General features: G+C 40.6%; 1 protein-coding gene across 4 annotated transcripts in view; it reads right to left on the bottom strand.

The window, feature by feature from the left end:
• Positions 1 to 3,090: 3,090 nt before the first annotated feature.
• Positions 3,091 to 13,192, bottom strand: part of BAZ1A (bromodomain adjacent to zinc finger domain 1A) — a 65,244-nt gene continuing 55,142 nt past the window's right edge. For 2 of the 4 annotated variants that reach the window (XM_087747166.1, XM_087747164.1), the window contains 7 exons: positions 12,991 to 13,071; positions 10,109 to 10,356; positions 9,769 to 9,995; positions 8,058 to 8,542; positions 6,829 to 6,974; positions 4,679 to 4,766; positions 3,091 to 4,124 (listed from right to left, as the gene is read on the bottom strand). In XM_087747166.1, the coding sequence (XP_087603292.1) occupies positions 3,934 to 4,124; positions 4,679 to 4,766; positions 6,829 to 6,974; positions 8,058 to 8,542; positions 9,769 to 9,995; positions 10,109 to 10,356; positions 12,991 to 13,071 (1,466 nt within the window). In that variant the 3' untranslated portion in view covers positions 3,091 to 3,933. The remainder of the gene's footprint in view (positions 4,125 to 4,678; positions 4,767 to 6,828; positions 6,975 to 8,057; positions 8,543 to 9,768; positions 9,996 to 10,108; positions 10,357 to 12,990; positions 13,072 to 13,192) is intronic. The other 2 variants (XM_087747167.1, XM_087747165.1) reach the window with 1 other exon arrangement.

Consider the following 13,192-nt stretch of genomic DNA (forward strand, 5'->3'; position numbering starts at 1 on the left):
TTACATCAATAACTCAAAAATCATAAAGCACACAAGTAATCTCCTGAAGTAGTAGATTACCAGTCCAGCAGCAACACGATGTTGGGCAGGACTCTGGCACGGTCTGGCGTCCCCAGGGAGCTGCTCCCTGCACACGGCCATAGCGGAATCTCCACTTCTGGACGACGATGGTTTCAGAGATGGCTGGCTGGGGGGCAGGTGGCAGCTGGTGGCTGCATCAAGCTGGGCTGTTCAGGGTCCGGCCATCTCTGCCTCCCTATAATTATACATGCAAGTTAAGTCTGGTTTTCAGCTGCTTCTTACTGGTTTCTAATGCTCATGTTTGCTAAGATTATGCTAACTAAGGTCATCTTCCTTTACTATGAGTACTAAGATTTACGTGCTCTCTCCTATGACACTTAAAACTTCACCCTCCACACAAGAGCCATCCAGCACTGGGTGCAAGGGGTGGTGGCCCCAGCCCAAACCCTTCACAGCAAAGAGTGCCAGCTCACATCTGTCACACAGTCTGCCAGACCAAAGCAGCTCAAGCCGCCCAGCATCATTAAAGGTTTCCAGAAGTTCAACTTCCAGCAGGTGAATCTGACACTGGATATGCCAGTCAAGGTGATCACCTGCCTCCTAATACAGGTGAAAGGACCTCGCACAACAGCTTCGCTACACTGGTGCTGCTAGCTGACACCGAAGCCTGAACAGCCCCGATCAGCTCGACTGCAACCACCACACAAGGCTGCATTCTGCACGTGAACAGGCCTTCTCCTTCTGACCTCGTCCTGCTTGGGGAGGAAGGGCAGCTTCCAGTAACGGCAGCCGCTGAAGGGATTTGTCTTCTGAATCTTTGACAGTCTGCAGTGGCCAGGAGCTGAGCAAGTTGTCCTTGGGGAAACACTGAGATTTGCTGGAAGAGAGAGTCCTTTGGGTTGCAGCCTGATTCCTCCAAAGGAGCTGGCCTCACGGTTGTGAGAGAGTTACGTACAAAAAACATCAGAAAAAATTGCCTAGGGTGGTTATTCAGTAATTCCTGAAAGAAAGGGGCAGAATTTGCACAGCAGGAAAAACAGCTGGTATAGCAGTCTCCGGATACCTGCCAGGGCTAAGATATATTGGAGCTACCAAGAAGGGACAGACTTTCACAATTGGATCTTGCCAAAACGCTGCTTGGAGGACAGACACTGGACTTGGAGCTCAAGGCAGCCCGCTGCCCGTTTTCCTGAAGAGTCTGGTAGAGCCTGATTAGTCAGGGCCTCTGAATCCGAGATGAAGCCGTTGAGCTTATCCATTTCCGCACCTTCGTGAAACTTTGGCTTGGAGCCCCCTGCAGATGCTGCACATCCCTCACCCTGGTGGTAACAGCAGATGGGATGGCTGATCATGGTAAGGCACGGCTTTGTTTTGGGGGAAAAGGTGGACAAGGAGCATGAGCATCTCAGCTCCTGAAACAAGGAAGGAGATAGGAAGCAATTCCCCTTTTTCCAAGGGGGTATGTGTAGGGGAAATAAACAGCCATAAAAAGACATCTTGACAGAACTCAGAAAAAGCATAGCTGAAGTTTGAAAAAGCTGCAATGAAAGCAGCGACTCAGGCAGTCGACTGCCAGGAACAGAGGGCTTGGTTCATGCCCGGTGAGCAGCAGCAGCAAAGCCAAGGACAGTCAGATCTGCACTGCACATGCAGCGCACATGAATATTCTAAGCCCAGCTGCCCAAAGGAGAAGTGGGCACTTTTCTGTATTTCACCTTCACCATGTTCAGCTGAGGCCTTAGGCTTGCAAACTTAATGACAAATTGGTAACTCCCAGCACAAGCACACAAACGCCACCGTCACAAGCAGAGATTTGGGTTAAACTGTTCCCACCTGCTCTACCCCAACTCAGAAGTACAGTTGTGTTGCTGAGGGGAAGCTATCGAGGGAAATAACCTTGGAGAAAGAGTGACAGGAATGAACAGCTGGGAGTAGGTTGGGGACAGGAACAATTTAAATTGCATCTGCCACAGACGGACGTGTTGAGCTCACTGTGCCCCCCCCAAAGTATTCACATTTAAGTCAATGGGGACTATTCATGTGAACAAGAACTTGCACAACTGTGTGTGCAACCTGCTAGTCGGGATGTTCACGTCCTCTTGGGACTAGACAGATGCAGGCATCTCAAGTACAACCTACACCCTGCAAAGCAGCCTGCTGCGGCTCACACGCCTTACGTGATTTAGCATTCTTTGTGGTGGGAACAAGAAAGGCGTCCTTGATCTTGACAGGAGAGAGATGTCAGCTCTGAACAAGGAAAAGCTCGCACAGAAACGCTTAGGTATTAACAGACACATCTAAACCCTATCCCCCACATAGCTAAACAATATCCCCCCATTCTCATTCTTTTTTTTTTTTTTTTAAAAGACCCCAAAAATGCAACACTTCAAACTGATCAGTCTCGTACCTATCACCATCCATTCCCTAGGCTCACGGGAATGCCCATTCTTGCCACCTCTAAGGCAAGGTAAGCACTACAGCAGCAAAGAAAACCCACAACTCCAGAGCAAGTGATTGTTCAGGTCTGTAGCATATGCAGGTCTTAATGCCACAACATAAGCTAGCACAAACGGCAGCAGCAAACCTCGTGTTTCAGTTTTTCCTACCCCCAAACTTCTGCTCCATGCTGTTTTCTCAGAATATGGCATACCTCCGGGTGGGCAAAACTGGTTTTAAAAGGGTTTTAAAGCTATTGACTCAAACTCAGCTTAATAACTTCAAATTAATAAATACTGAAAGTAAAACTATCAAGGATAGTAAGGACAGTTTAAAGAACCTGCTGGTCAGTTAAACAAAGCTATGAGGTTTTATACTGTAAGAATAAAGAGCCTAATTAAAAGAACCATACAACTTATACACATACTTCTTACACGACTCCTTACATACTGATGAACTTTTGCATCGCTCAGACACCAGGCATCACACTGGCTGCAGCTGCCGAAAACGCTGGTCGGGGTACTCGCATTGGCACCAAATTCTGCTGCCTTCTCTCCAGCAACTTGTCATAGTAAATGAATGGGGAAGATGGTGTAGCAGTATAACTCAAAAGGAAATGCCAGAAGCTCAAAATACTTTGAAAAATGTGTCATTTTATTTGTACACTTCCAAAGTTGTACGTAGAAACTTATAGTACAGTCCTGTAAATTTACTCATTGCTAGAAGACCTGCCAGGGACAGGGGAAGGTATTTATTGATTGATCATCAAGTTAGAGGGGAATAAACAACAAAAAAAAATCCAGACCGGAAAAAAATTTAAAAAGTTATGGAACTCTCCCTTTTTTTTTTTTTTTTTTTGTTTTTAATCCCCAAGTACAAATTTTATAAATACAAAACAAATTCACAAATTACTTTGAATGCTAAATAAATATCTACTTAATAAACTCAGACTGAATACCTCCAGCCAGCACTGGTACAGTACTTAAAAGATATGCAATTGTACTCATTCATGTGTAGTGTTGAGAAGATACGCTCAAACAAGTTTTAAACATACACACAGTTTCTTCAACTGTGCTACAGCAGAAGATTTTATCTGAGTTGATAAAGCCCTCAATACCACAGCTCCTACAAAATCTAGAGGATGAAACAAGGTCATTTGGTGCAGGAAAAAACAATGTACTTCTGGAAGATATTTGGACACATGAATGTATTAAAAATGTACAAAACCTCTGTAAACCAGTACTGTATCCAGTACATCTATCAAAATTATTAGACACTGAATAAAACTGTAGCAAAGGTAATCTTTCCTACGTTCTCCTGAGTGCTTAATATTACATTGAGAATATAGTGCAGGCCACACTTCAAGGTGGTTAAACAGTTGTTATTGCTTTATACAGGTATGACGACTGTGTGATTTAACATTTCATTTTAATGAACATAACAGATTCCCTCAAAAAATCCTTTGGAAGGCAGAGGTTAGATTCGTGACTTCTTTGCCGCGGGAGCGGCGTGGTCCACATTACCAGATGTGATCGGAAGTCCAAGCTTTTGAGCCTGAATGTGGAAGAAAGCTTGAAGTCTAGTTCCAGCTTTTGCTTCGCTTGTGTTACGAGGGTTGTATTCAAAGCAGTTTGAAAACATCAGCTCAATGTCTTCAATGAATTCCGCTAGTAAATAAAAAAGTAAATAAATTAGCGTAGTGTGTCTCAAGTCATCAGAGCGCAGTATGATAAAGCAGTATGACACCACTGAATCGGAACAGCAATCCTACACAGAGTTGCAACACAAAAAGCGTCTTTAGGTATGTGTCAAGTTTCTATCATTGTATTAGTGAAGTGCCATGTAAACATTCTTAAATTTCTCTGATTATCAATAAAGGAAACACGAATCAAGCAGTAACAGTAGTACCTTTTCTAAATATTTCATTCGTGTCACTCACTGACATCAAAGGCTTGAGAAATTACCAGCAGTTTCTCAGCTGCTCATTTCTTATCTATCTGTACACCGTGTATTTTGGTAGTAAAAGAATTATGTTCAACAAATCGTATTTTAAAAATATTAGTAAATGCTCTTAAAAACAAACAAGAAGAAACACCACAAAACCCCAAACCAAACACCATTTCAGCTTTCTAATCCTCTGACACAGCTCTATTTTAGGACAAGACTTTATTTTAAAGAGAGAGAACAGGGTCTATTACCTCTTTCAATAAATAATACTTACATGCTAACTTATATTCACATTTATTCACTTTTTCACGGATTATATTTAAGGCAATAGGTTTTTTGATGATATCATAGTAGTCTGGTACCTTTAAAAACAAACAAACAAACAAGAATGATTCATAGACAACAGAGGAGTCCCAAGCAACCGCCTCTGTTTCCTGAACTGAATATTAGTTCTCAGGTATTGCTTTTCTGTATTTTATATCATTGAAGTAGCAGACCACAACCAACATTAGCCAGCAATTCAATGAATAAATCTAATCCTAAATACCCTGTGAACAACTGCAAGAAAATTGCATGAGCAGATAAGCATTACGGTGTCCCAGCTATTCCCATCTGTCAAGCGCAAAAATTATTTCCGAGATTTAAAAACTTTTCATTTTACTGTAACATACTACAATATTAAAAGCTCCTTAATCATGAGTAATGGCCATTTTTACTCCACTACCGTTCATCATCTTGTAGTCTTGCAAGAGAAATGAAATCCTGAGATTCCATTTAGTTGTGTCGAAGAGGAGGCAGTGAACATTTCTAGAGCAAGCAGGACCCAGTATGCAAGTACCAGAGGTAAAGAGCCACTCGGAACAGTGTTTATGTGATAAAAGCCAGGGGAGGAAAAGGATTGCTTAACCCTTAAGGGCACTGATCATTTGGATTATAGATTTTCAATTCCAGGTAAGCAGCAAGCTTAGGGTGACTCTGTCTCACTCACAAAGCAGGGGGCGACACGAAAGAAAAAAAGATCTCTGATCCAACTTTGACCTTTTTTTACAAGACAAGATACACACATGCACCATCATGTACGTTTTAAAACTAAATTCATGGTTATGGCCTGTAACTTCATCAATTGCAACCTGCAAATGAGCCTAGAGAAAGCATTAGTAGAGAAACAGAATTAGATTGACACATTTTTCATTCCTTTCCCTTTAGGAATGCTGTTGCCACAAGTACTACAAAGAAAGGTGATTTTCTCTTTCTGGCTTGCTGTGCACTGATCATTCAATGTATTCTTTACATTGTCTTAAAGGCAGCAAAAAGTTTAAACCAAAATTTCTGTCATGATGAAGAAAATTTGGGTCACTCAGGTATGGATTTTTCTTTCCAAACTATACAGAGACTATCCCTTAGTGACTGATTCAGGCAAACCGGCATGCACTGAATTCTAGCAGTTTCTTTTCAGGGTCAAAATTAAGTTGAATTCTCCATCCCTCCTTAAGAAGGTTCCTTGTATTCACCAGATTCTTGCACTTTCCAGTGTAATTCCTGTATGCTAGTATGCAGACACTAGTCTCTGCTTCATTCAAAATTCCTCTCCTACTCCTCTGTACTTACACCTTTCATTCACATTTGTACATCATTCTTTTTGTCCAGATACATTAATCCTTCCAGCTATCTGTAACACTGAGTTCAGAGTTTCAAGTCTTCATTTAACAGTTATCACTGTTAATTTTAATAGGGCAATTAAACACCGAGCTCTAGATCCTGCAAGAATGTCTGTGCGGAGTTGCTCCAGAGGGCTTGGAGAGGACAGGCACTTTGTTAGAGCAGGAGAGTTCCAGCAGTGCCCTACAACTGACAAGCCAGCGCAGCCTGCCGAAAAGCAGACGTGCTTTGGGAACTTCTATTGTAATACAAACCTCTAAAGCAGCGCTTACTTGGGTACCTACTTTACCATCAAGTATTTTAAAATATAAACAAGAGGGAAATTAAATTAAGAACTAAGCTAAGAAATCATCTTTTTACTGCATTATAGTTAACAGAGTGAAGTTGTTCCTACCTTGTTATTTTATTGCAGGTCTGTTTTCAAAATACCTTTGCATAAATTGAACATTAATTCAACTAATTAATTAATAGCCATAAGCTTACCTTTAGCTGTCCTGTGCTCTATTTTTTTTTTTTTCCTCCAGATCAAAGCATTTCACATTTTCAAATGATTGATGGCAAGCTTATTTAAAATTTTCCCAATAACATGTCAATTGGAAAAGTTATTTCTGGCACCAAATATTTGAGCTGAAATGCGAGAGTCTTCCTGAATCCCATTGCTTAGCTCTATCTCCCCATTTGGGCAACGCTACAAAATCCCAACTTTTACTGGCAGCAAACAGGCTTCTCAACCGTTATCGTTCCCTCTACACTTCTGTCACTTACCTGGATTTTGGAAACCAGTTTCATGAAAGGCCAGCTGTCATCATGTCGTACCAGTTCCACTACAAGTTGTTCAAAAGCTGAGAGTTCATGGACTCCCCCTTGACGTCCTGAACTTCTCCTGTTCAATGAGGTTTGAGGAGATGATTCTGGAAAACAACAACACCCCACCAGATAAAAATAAAAACCTGACGAGTGAAATAAAAAAAAAAAATTTTAAAAGTGAAACACCATTATTCTTGGGTACTAAAACTGTAGTTTCAGGGCGCAACTCATGTAGTTTGGCTTCAGGTATTAACTATGCTACAGCCTTGTTATTAACCACTAAATGTCTCTCTTGCCATACAAAATGCTAAGTACCAGGACTTAGCTGGGTTCCTCCTCCATTCTCTTTCATCACATTAATTTTGGAAAGGATTTTTTTCACTGATTTCAATTTTAAAACAATTTGTTAAACAGAAAGAAAAGCTCTATTAGAGAAAAACAGAATAAGCTGCCTGCTCATAACTTTTACTTCCACAAAACCTCTATTCAGAGTGGTTTTATCTGCTTTCAAGAGTAGTCAGCAGGGTGGTTTGAGGATAAGCCCAGAAACTCCCAATAGCGAAGGACAGAAATGGTGCAGAATACAAGGCTGCCACACTGGAGTGCAAGCTCTTTTACACTCTTCAGTCTCACACTGGGTCCTTTTTGTTTTTAAAAGGTTATTGTAGCTTTCCAAGTATTTCCCTAGCATTAAATACTTCATATTAGCTTAACAAGCAAGGCACTGTTAGCCCTATACCAGATAGACGACATTTTCCTTCCGGTAGCAGTTTCTTGTACGTGTATATTCCCAATTTCACTACCTTACCTACACCTGTGTTCTTTACACTTTAACAAAACAAAACCATAAAAGCTGTAAGTAAACATTTGCGTTTGCATGGGTTAGGGCATAAATATCACTTTCACATTTTCTATCCGCTTTTTAGCAATTGCTCCGTATTGTGTGCAAATATGAAATTTCAAATATGGATATGATAAGTCTCCTTGGCAAATCAAGTATTTGTTCTTCAGATGACTGAGGTTTTTTTTTAAGGTTCACTTCTCTCACTGCAAAAGAAAGGAACTCTCTTGTTGGAAATGGTAAAAATGCCTTCAACCACCACCTCTCGTCTCCTTGCTCTATCACACAAATATTTTAGCAAAGAACAGAACGTGGTTGTCGTTCTGGACAGACACATTTCTCTAACCTGTGGATTGTCGTTTCCTGCCTCTTCTCTTGGGTTCAGTAACAGGAAGAGAAAGCTTTGAGGCAGAAACTGGATACTTCCTAAGCCGTTCGTTCGAGTCTGCGGTATCAACAATTCTAAATCCGAGAGAATTGGAAGGGCTGTTTTCCAGTGTGTCATCAGCATTCTTTCTTCCTCTTCGTCTTCTTCGAGGACCAAGTAATTCCACGAATACGTCTGCTTGTAATGAACTTTGGCTCTGACGAGTGGTCCGGCTATTAAGTCTTAAACAAGGCTTTGTCACTGATGGAGGGGCCGATTTTACCTTTCTTATACCCCTTCTGGTAACTTTAGATAAAGGTTCAGTTTGCTTAGGTGTGTTTTGCTGACTCCGAGAAGCGTATCTTGCCTGACGCTGGCTGTTCCGACTTGAGAACGGATTGTTGAGCTTGGCTGCTCTCATTTTTAATGGAAACTTGACCTGGGGTCTTCCTTGCTTTGATGGGCTACAAAAAGCGAACAATTATGTTTATTTATCCCAAAATTCCATTCCTCTCTTTTCCCTCAGTTTTCTAATTCAGCATTTAAAAAACCCAACCATTCAAGGTCGGGCTGGTAAGCAGCTGGCTTTCAACCCGATGCAGTCATCCAATTACCATTATCTTAAATACTGCTCTGAAGTCTCTTAATTAAATAGCACATGGAGCACATGCTTTAGAAGAAATGCTCAGAATTCTCATCACCCTTGCAGCTTGTGCAATACGAATGCATTAACTGGAGCACCAGCTATCAATTTCTTTAAATGACTGACTTATTTCTCACAGCAACTGTAACTACTAGGATTTTTGAACAATATTGTCAGCTACATAAATAAACTGCAGTTCTAAAACACTAAGTATAAAAGTTATACTCTAGTCAGGGTTTATAACATACTCAAGACTCTCCTTCCATTACAAGAGAGAAAGAAGATCCCAGAGATAAATTCAGTTCTCAAGGAGATACAAGTTCTGTCCAACTACTGAAGCCCAACTGTCAGAGCTGCAAATAATCTTGCTTCAGTCAATTCAAAAGACTGTACCAAAAAGAAGAAAAATACTCCAAGATCAGGAAAGGTTCCTACAACTTTTCTGCTCCTGGCATGTGTATCAAATCCATCACCTAACTAAACAATCCAATGTGATAATTTCAGTAATTTGGTTTGGGGTTTTTTTTGGTTCATTGGTTGGGGGAGGGGGTGTGTGTTTGGTTTTGTTTTTTTAAACAGCTACTGCAGAAGTCCTCAAGTCCTCCCAATGTCACATAGCTTTTGACAGATGACCTTGTCTTCCCTAATGTTCCAATACTTACTGTATGCATCTAGTCCCCCAAAATTCAAAACTGGACAAAGACAACTCCAGGTTTTCTCCAGAAAATCTTTACTGTTTGAAACTCTCTCCACTTTATATTCAAACAGTAGCTGTACAGAACTGCAACTTTGATGGCCATCTCTCACCCGCCTGGATGTCAAGGCTGGAATTTTCATCCTGAAAAGTGAGCCTAAGTCCAGTAGACCTAACTTTTGTTAATATTAAACTCATCAGTAAGAGCCAAATTCATAATAAGCTGCAATTTTTAAAAATAAAGATCTTTTTCAGACTGGATTTTCAAGGTATGTGCTTATGTGAACAGTTACTCCACCTAATAATCAAGATGATATTTCAGTAGGAAACCGCTTTAATGGATGTCTATTTACCTTATCTCTTCTTCCTCTTGAGATTCATCCTCCTCGTCTTGCTCTTCTTCGTAATGCTCCTCCTCACTTTGTCCCATTTCATCATAGTTTGCCTCTTCCTCCCCTTCTCCTAGTTGTTCAGCAGTCTCTTCATCACTTTCCACAGAGGGTCTCTGTCTGGAGGAGAGGCGTCTAGAGCGCTGTTTTGGTCGGCACTCTGGACAAAACCAGTCTCCTTCAGGAATGACCTAGAAACAGAAGAAAAAGAAAAAAAAAGAGAAAGCATTAGTGATATGCAATTTAGTTGTAAGAACTACTCAAGTTTTGTGCAAATAGGAAGCACTTCTTTTTCCTCAGGTACCTTGAGCTTGGGCCTGATACAGTAAGTATGATAGCCTCGATCACAGCCATCACACAGCACCATGCTTTCTGCATCGCCTTTCTTTCGACACACTTTACAGCGAGCATTGAGGATGGACTTTGACCAGATGACACTTCGATCCAATGTAGACAGATGAAGGAAGACTTGGGACAAGCTGGTAGAAGAAAGAAGTGACTCTCTCCAGCGATCCAGAACTGTTTTATAGGATCGTCCACCATCACTGGCATCTTCCATTAAAGGGGATTAAAAAAAAAAAAACAAAAACAACAAGGCAGAGAAAAGAAAAAAGCAGAATGATCAAACTTCTTTTTCAAACATCCAGGTTATTCTAGGTAAGGCTCTGGCTTTCAAACAGATAGCAGTAGTAAACCAGGATAATAATTGTAATCTTTGTCTTATCTCTTCAATACTTGAATATTTCCTCCTTAGTTTCCAAGCTGCTGAAGCCGTAAGATTTTACTCTTCAATACCAATTCAACTTAGAACTTGCACATACATAGGACATGAGTAAGACACAGGAGTCTTACTCAGATGCCAACCTGGAAACCTAACAATTTGATTCAATTTATGAAGTATAAATGAAGATTACTTAAGATTAAAAAGAAACAACAACAAACCAACCAACAAAAAACCCCACACTCCCAATTTACTTTCCCTTGTATGTACATTTTGCAATCCCAAATATTTACATTTAAAGAAAGTACCTGGCATTAAACAGAGACTTCACTGGCAAAAAACAGCTTAAAGGGCTCTTCTCACCCACACTTGCCCCTGCCCCGGTATAGTCTAGCAGACATTTTTCAGCCCTCTCCCCACGGGTCGATGCCTCTATTCCTGCTCTGCACTCCGCCTTCACAAGAACCTGCACATCTGTGTGGTTAACCAGACTGGGTTACTGGTCTGGTTGAAATATAACCATCTCCTTGATACTTTATAAGCAGTGTAGCACACATGAATCCGTGGTACACACCTACTGGCAAACCAAGTAAAACCTGGGATTCTGATTAAGTTAGAAATAAATGGGGGATGGGAGGGCAAGGGTGAGAAATTATGTTGGATTTTCAAACGGGTTTGGCTTGCAATCCAGGCCACTCAAGTGGCCACACAAATGCACACGCAGAATAGCAAGTACCGAACGGGAATGAGCAGCTGGGAATTACAGAAGCAAATGGGCTGTTTGAGGAGCTAGAGAAACAAGAAGGTGTAAATTACACCCTGCATTGCTGCTGCTGAGCAGAAAGGGAATTTCCTTGTGGACGCTGAAAGCTAATTCTTGCATTTTAAAGCAAGAAGGTTTAAAGAAAGGAAAGGACAATACAGCAATACCTTTGGTTACAGAAATGTCCACAGATCTCCCTTCTAAAAGTGATAGTCCAGTTATTACTGTGTGATCGCTAGCTGATTAATGACGCGCTCCAGTATAAAACGCCACCTTGCCTGCTGCACTAGTCACAGTGGGCACAGGAATGGCCTGCGATCCACCTGTCTGCCAAATGATTTCTCCTCGGGAACAGGAAGAGAAAATATCCAATAACAAATAAAATGAAAGAACAAAAATGAGACTAATTGCTCTCCTGGCAAGGCCCTTCTGCCTTCTCATCAACTGGCTGCCAGGATTTGCCTAATCTTGCATACATTTGCATTAGCAGCAAGCAGCGCAAGAGAAGTGATGGGAGAAGGCAGAGGATAAACAGGCAACACAGCTTCATAAATAAGATACAGCCACTCCTGAACTGCAAATACAAATCCAGATTTCCTAAAACTTCCTATTTCTTCGTCCTTAGGTCTCCTGTCTCAAGTTCAGTCTTCCTAAGGATAGTGGACAAGGTCCTTTTCACAGCACTGCAGTGTATCTCTCAGTGTATTTTTTAAAATTCAGCAAGAAGAAAATTAAGACTGCTTGTCAGGACACTAGAATCTAACATGAGACCCACTTCAGTTCTGACTCAGTTCTGCTGCAGATTTCTACTATAACTCTGTTAAAGACACTTTATCTTAAGCATATATACAGTTTGGCAAGCATTTATTTTGCTGACAATGGCAGCTTGAGCATTTTTACTTTTTTTTGGTGGTTATTTCTAGCCTGGATTGGTTCAGCAATATAGTTCATCACAAAACACAACAAATACTTGCACTGCAAAATGGCAGTTGCAATACAGAGAGAGAAATTACTGACCACGACCTGCTTCAGCATGTCCTGCTGCTGAAAGAAACACGCCAAACGACACCCGCTGTCTCAGATCCCAATTTGTAAAATAAGAATAACACTTTTTTGTTCCATCCATCATCTTTCTCATTTATATTGTTAACTTGGAGGGAGAAACGGCCTCTTCCTTTGTGTTTGAGCAGCTCTACATTGCGCAGTGGGATACCCCTCTGTCAGCTAAGCCCTCCAAGCCTTGCTACAATGCAAATGAAGTTGTTTGACAGATTTGTGCACTCATCTATCAATAGCTAATTGAGTTCAGGGAAGGGTTTTCCATTTTAGTATTTCTAGAAAAGGATATGCAGTTGCACAATGCTGCAAAGTTAAAAAAAAATGGGGGCATTAAAAGGAAGGGCGGAGGGGAAGGATTATGTGAACATGCAGATTTTTGTCCCAAAGTGATAAAAAGAAATTACAGTTCTTTATCTCTGGTTGCAGAAAAATTTAAAAAAAAAAAAAAATTAAATCTTTGAGCTGTATTTGTTTTACTACCCATGTTCAAACCTTCGGCTTCAATACCACAATTCCTTCAATGTAAGGAACTGGCTGCAAAATTATTTAAGTCAAAAAACCCCAACCAAACAAAAAAAGAAAACCTGATAAAATATTCAATATTTTCTAATTGTTAGCAATACAAGTAACATTTAAAATTTACCATCTCTCTGACTAGTCTTGTCTTCCACTCTCTTCCTCTTTTTATCCCCCCAGTGGTTCCTTTCATCATCTTCTGCATTACCTAACATTAAATTCATAAAGTTATTTCAAATACCTTTTTGAAGCGTGGCGGATTATTTTTTAATTAGTTTTTATAATTCATACTTGTGTGGTTTAAAAATGTAACTACAACAGTGGTTCCA

This window comes from Nipponia nippon, unplaced genomic scaffold, assembly GCF_047370975.1.
Source record: "Nipponia nippon isolate SJK-2023a ecotype South Korea unplaced genomic scaffold, ASM4737097v1 scaffold_11, whole genome shotgun sequence".
NCBI lineage: Eukaryota > Metazoa > Chordata > Aves > Pelecaniformes > Threskiornithidae > Nipponia > Nipponia nippon.